At 37.8% G+C, this 5,909-nt stretch overlaps 2 protein-coding genes across 6 annotated transcripts in view; one reads left to right on the forward strand and one right to left on the reverse strand.

The window, feature by feature from the left end:
- Nucleotides 1-1,512, reverse strand: part of b3glctb (beta 3-glucosyltransferase b) — a 29,329-nt gene extending 27,817 nt beyond the window's left edge. For 2 of the 4 annotated variants that reach the window (XR_003052852.1, XR_523248.3), the window contains exons 1-3: nucleotides 1,292-1,510; nucleotides 844-888; nucleotides 628-737 (exon numbers count right to left, since the gene is read on the reverse strand). Coding sequence is in view for 1 of the 4 variants with exons in the window: in XM_008332890.3 (XP_008331112.1) it covers nucleotides 628-737; nucleotides 844-888; nucleotides 1,292-1,352 (216 nt within the window). In the remaining 3 variants the exon portion in view is untranslated. Of the gene's footprint in view, nucleotides 1-627; nucleotides 738-843; nucleotides 889-1,291 lie in introns of all 4 variants that reach the window. The other 2 variants (XM_008332890.3, XR_003052853.1) reach the window with 2 other exon arrangements.
- A 1,423-nt stretch (nucleotides 1,513-2,935) lies between these two features.
- medag (mesenteric estrogen dependent adipogenesis) lies at nucleotides 2,936-5,787 on the forward strand. 2 transcript variants are annotated; one of them, XM_025065511.1, is made up of 6 exons: nucleotides 2,936-3,250; nucleotides 3,514-3,650; nucleotides 3,894-4,009; nucleotides 4,800-4,973; nucleotides 5,072-5,099; nucleotides 5,130-5,787. In XM_025065511.1, exons 1-5 carry the CDS (start codon nucleotides 3,039-3,041, stop codon nucleotides 5,084-5,086), a joined length of 654 nt encoding a protein of 217 aa, XP_024921279.1. In that variant the 5' UTR covers nucleotides 2,936-3,038; the 3' UTR covers nucleotides 5,087-5,099; nucleotides 5,130-5,787. The 2 variants fall into 2 exon arrangements, with proteins under 2 accessions (XP_024921279.1, XP_008331113.1); XM_008332891.3 differs by having other exon boundaries at nucleotides 2,937-3,250; nucleotides 5,072-5,787.
- Nucleotides 5,788-5,909: the final 122 nt, after the last annotated feature.

Genomic DNA, 5,909 nt, shown 5'->3' on the forward strand with positions numbered 1-5,909 from the left:
GAGGCACATTCAAAGACTCGGTGGATTTTAAATTATTGCTGCAGAGCATCCCTGGAGACTGTTGAATCTAAAATGGAAGAAGTAAATAAATAAAGAGCTCAGCCTATAGTCAAGCAAAGCACCGGGATGAAAACAGGATCTCAGCTCATTAGAGAATCCCAGCAATAAAAGAAAAACTGTCGATGCAGCAAGGCAGGAATGAGACTGTGTTTAGAAATAAGCTTCCAAAGTTAGAAAAAGTAAGGATATTATTTGAAAGCAAGTGGTATGCAATACATGTATCGTTAAAAAGTACATTAAAGGGGCACAGTCTCTCACTGAAGTCAGCTTCATTTTGGTTAATTTCTTCCTATATATATATTCATCAACCAAATGTAGCCATTTTTGGCCTGGATTTTAATTTTCTATTATCATTATTTTTTAAACATCTTGTACAATATTTCATCTCTTAGCAGCAGTGTGTTTTCAGAATATTGTAATATCATTATTTTGAAGCAATAATCAACCAAATTTCCATTACAAAATTGACTAATCTGTTTATTTTATACACTCTAAGATACACTTTAACTCACTGTTTAAAAATAGATGCTAAATAATGGAGGACAGAGCCCTGCCCATTAGTGTTACCTGTCCGAGCCCCGCTGCCTGCTGTAGAATCTCTTCCTTCCTCTGAGTGGCTCGACGTGCGTGGTAAGAGTTTCTCTGACTCTGGACAACGATCACCACTTCATCCAATCCTGAGAATAATAATCAGAAAAGAAAAATTATAAGGACCAACAAACACACAACTAATCATCTTAAACATAAATTAACCACAAAATATAACCGCAAATAATGTTTTACCCAAGTGTGTGTGTTCTGTTCTACGTTCTCCATCAACTGGAGAACCTGAAGACAGGGAGCAACACAAGAGCCATTAAAAATGTAATATGTCTAACATTGTGCATCAATTGTAATGTGGCATTTACACATCATTCATTGTTAAAAGTGTAAAGTACCCTTTTTATTGTTATAAATTATTGTTTAATTATTATTGCTATCGCTATTGTGACTAAGAAAACTATATAATATTGTAAAGTACCCTTTTTATTGTTATTAATTATTATTGCTATCGCTATTGTGAGTCTTTTTACTTTGTATTACGGGTATTAATTAAACGTTAAAAACACTATTGTTTTGTTTTGAAGGCCAATTCAGAGCAACTTCCTGTCTCTTCTAGCCTAGCTGATTTAGAAGGAGGAGACGAGCTAACGGTCGTTGTGGAGATTTACTTGGGCCTTTAGCCACTTACCGAGGCAGAGTAGGAGCACGGTGAACAGTTTGAATCCCTTAATCACATCACGGTGTGACATGACTCACGCGGCCGCCGGCGTTTATGCAAATGACAGTTATTTGAAGAAGACCGAGACAGTAACGTACGCCATATGTGTAGGAGCAGATTCACTGCTTTGTTTGCTGCCTGCGGTTAGTATGGAGCTGCAGCGACCTCTAGCGGCTATTATTCATTCCAATGAAGGCGGCATTCTAATTGACTGTTAGAAATCTTTCAAATAAAGAAAGAATTATGTTCCTAATTATCATTGAGAAGCTTCCTGGGCAAGTTTTTAGTTGTTTGTTGGCACAGTATGTTTCTATTCATTTGATTTTCTATTGGTGAAATTTGTTTTAATTACTAAATTATTAATGTCGAACTTTAGTGGCTTACTATTATCTGATATTTTCTACACCATGTCCTCAGTGCCCATTCAAACACACAAACAATATGAACGGTTTTAAAAGAAAGAAATAATTTATAAAAACTAACTACCAAACTAACTACAGATTTCTGTTCAAAGCCTGAGAGTGGAAATGTACAGAACAAATGAGTCAACATTTTCCTGACCACAAACTTTAAACGTACGACCTCCGGGCAACGGAAGTTTGTCAGGCTGTTCTGTTGAAATCACAGTTGTAAATTATCACATTTCTTTTGCGCAAATAATGTCAACTGTGAAGCAGGAAATAATGAACAGAAACCTGGCCCATGTTGGCAAAGTAGTACATAAGTATTTAAGCAAACAAGGATCAAGTACTTAGCGGGAAATTGTACAAACACTGTTAATGTGACAGATGACTAGGTCTGACAGACAATAGTGGTGGGAGTGTGTATTGCTACATATAATGTCATTTATCATAAACACGTATGACCTCATATTTTGTTCAACAAAGGCACTGGATTGTGATCTGATAAATTGACAAGAATAAACATACCAAAAAAAGTGACTCATTATACATTACAATCTTTTTACAGACATTTCCAAGCACAACAGCCACACAGGTTTTCCCATAAAGCCACTCAATCTGCAGTTACAGATTAAACACAAATATCACTATTTATTTAAAATTTCTGACTGTTAAAGAATATTATTATTAGCACGTTTATCACAATCCATTCAAATTACAGCTCTATTGAACACAGCAAATGGTTTATACTTAAATAAATAATTTCTAAGGTGTCTGTCAAAGCTGTATATGTGGCTGTCCAGTTTTCCAGACCCCAAAATCAGAATGACTCAAAAACAACACATTTTGAGTCTATGTCTATGGTTTGGTGATGGTGGGGCAGTCATATTCTATATGCCAAAGATGAATAGCACAAAGTACAGATGCAAAATATTTGGCACTGGGGTAACAATCAGTAAGCATTGTATAGTATTGACAGTACAACTGTCTCTCTGATTATATGTATATATATATATTTATATTTATATATACACACATATACACACACATATATATACATATACAGTATACAGTATAGCGAAATTTCCTAGTAATAATAATGTGTATTAAGTTAATTGATTTTAAAAAGACCAGTTGCTTGTTTTTTGTTGTTTTGCAGTGAGATGCTTTTGTTTTCAAAAACACCGGAAGTAAAAGCCTGTGAAACACGTCACACTTGACGCGGGTGATACTTATAGCAGCCGACCGGACGCTGTCGCAAGAGACTGTAACAACAGAGGCTGAGAGTTCCACTGCTGAGAAAACGATTTGACAGCATGTCGCCAAACAAGGCGTCCTGCAGCAGGGTGAAGGTGACGGAGCTCCAGGAGTTCCTCAGAGATCCTCCACCTGGGTTCTTAGTGGAACCTCTGGAAGGCGACTCATGCGGGTACCGAGTCCACAGTGACCCGGAGATAAATCTCATCCTAATCGATGACTCTGACTCCTTCTGTAGAGGCAAAATAGTTTTCCAAAACTCCCTGGGCAGGTGAGTGGCTAAATGGCTAAAATATGTCCATAATTCTGTATTCCAACTGCTTGCATACAATATGTATACACTTAAATGAAGTAATACTTGTTTTTCCATTACATCTAAATTGTATATATGCACATTGCATTTATATATTAGGTCATTTAGTATAGTTTTAGGTTTCAGTAGGGATCAGTTATAATCTGAACCTTTATCTTCAAATACAGAATCAGTATGCATTAATAAGAATGACAATGACAAATTTGTTTCCACTCCCACAGGACAGTTAGGATGCATAATTTATGGGAGTACACCAGCTTGAGAAAAAGTCTGCTGTCCAAGAGGATCTATCTGCTGACCTCTGCCTGCAAATATAACTGCGACACCAACAACAACAGGGCGAAAGATGAGTTTGAAGGTAACTTGAGCCGTCTGTTTTTCTTTTTATTGTTAAATAGTTCTACAGCAGTCAGCAAAAGTTTTTAGACACATGTGGTGAGTCAGGGTTAATAGTCATAACCCGCTCCAGATTGTAGGACGTTTGCCATGGGTGGGGTCTGGAGACGAAACGTGCAGCACAGAAATTCCACAGTACCACAGTTTTCCCCTGTAAACTCTTTCCTTCTTGTCAGAACTTTGTCCTGTGTTTGTGTTGTCCCAGTGGTGAATCAGTACGTGGTCTGCATCAACGGCAGCGATCCTTTAATCAAGTGGCAGATGGCACGAGGCCTGGACTGGACCATCTCCTCTGTAGCTGGGGAGAGCTACACTGTAGAAGTAAGAACATTACTGCTGCACACGGACACAGGAATGAAATGGTCTGGAGAATTCCATTGGGATTACTTCTCTGCTCGGAACACTTAATGTAGCAACACTGCTCTACAGACACGCTCCAGATGTGCCAAGTGCGTGGGGTTATTAATGACTAGTGTTTATGCTGTGATGTGGTGAAAATTCTTCCATTAACACAGTTAAAGACATCTGCACCACCAAGAGAAAGAAAACTGTTTTCGTCACAGCATTTCTTAACATGCTAGCTTTATATATATATAAATGGCTGTCAAACGGTTGACGTTTTTTGAGCCGTGGATTAGTCGGGTTGTAGATAATCATGGTTAACAGAAACCAATATCCAGAGAAATAGGCATATTTTTACTGAACAAGTGTATAAGCATAACCCCAAATTTAACTTAGACTCACTGTATCTCAGTATTGATCACAGCCTGTTGAATGTGTCAAAAGTTCCATTTAAAACTCTGTGCACTGAACCTGGACCCCCATATTCCCCTTTGTCCCCCCAAAAAAACCAGGACTAATCACAATAAATCTTACAAGATAAAAACAAAAGGTTAAATAAAGTTAAAAACTAGTTTTTGAGCAGTACACAGACAATGGTCCAATAACAAGGAAATGAACATGTTCAGCAGTAGCTCAGTTTTCCTTTAAACACATTCTTTACTAATTTGCATTTTTACTGTATTATCTCATTTATTTGTGTTTTATTTCATTTTATAGTTGTTCCAGCTTCTGACATGTTGAAAATTTTTTTTTTTTCCATTTACATCAGATTGACTTGACTGAAGCTCTGCAGAGCTGGGCAACAACAAACAGCCACGTCTGCACTGATAAACTGATAAAAGCTGAGCCTGTCTGGAGAGATGCCGCCTTCACACTGAAATACCACTCAGACGCCCTCTTTGATTTCCCATACTGGTTTGGTTTCAGCAAAAGAAGCTTCAAGGTAATTCCTGGATGGTCTTCCTTGTTCTTGTTAGCATTTGTTAGCACATCTGCAGTCTTCTGTTGTCTTAACAGCACATTCATCTCTGCTCATTCCAGGTGAAACTCACATGAATCAGCTGGGGACGAATTGAGAGCCTCTGCTATTTTTTTTCATGTCGTCTGAATCTGATTTCCTTCAAGAGCAACCAGGTCATAGACACCATGCTGTGGATAAGATCAGGCTCAAGTGAAGGACCAGACTTTGTCCTGCAGACTGGGGAAGTGGTCCAAATACTACTATGTGAGCTCAGTTGGAATGTTCAGCAGCACTGGATATAATTAAGTCGAATCATTTTAGCTTTTCTTTTATTCGGTTGTTTTGAGCTACCTAAGCTACCTACATCAGCGGTCCCCAACCTTTACTGCACCAGGGACTGGTGGGCTGGTACCAGCCGTGACTGCTGTGCTGACTGGTAATTCCGCACCATCGTTGAAGGATCATTTTCTAAATAAAACATATCCTAGACTTTATTCCGTTAGGATCGGAGTCTGAATTGCCTATTGTTTTGAAACATTGCCAAAGTAAAGGGATATGACTGGATTCTTTTTGAATGAAGTAAAATTTAAGTACATTTTCTCACTGACAGACCGGCACTGGTCCCCAAAATAGGTTGGGGACCCCTGATCTACATGATTTGCACTCACAGCTTCTTTTTATTAAAAGGAACACAATCGTGTATTCGCTCAAATAATGTGTATTTTATGTCAAGTATACATGTAATAAAATAGTTTTTTAACAAAATCAGTATCAATAAATGTAATTATATGACAAATCACTTTCTTTGGGTATTTTCTAATCTAATTTCTAGTAAAGATTAAAACATGTGGTTACCTTTGCTGGATTATGGGATGAGGAGAAGAGCTGCTGCAGCACTAGTGATCACTGTCCTACAAA

The sequence above is a fragment of the Cynoglossus semilaevis genome, chromosome 19 (assembly GCF_000523025.1).
Source record: "Cynoglossus semilaevis isolate Cse_v1.0 chromosome 19, Cse_v1.0, whole genome shotgun sequence".
In the NCBI taxonomy this organism is placed as follows: Eukaryota; Metazoa; Chordata; class Actinopteri; order Pleuronectiformes; family Cynoglossidae; genus Cynoglossus; species Cynoglossus semilaevis.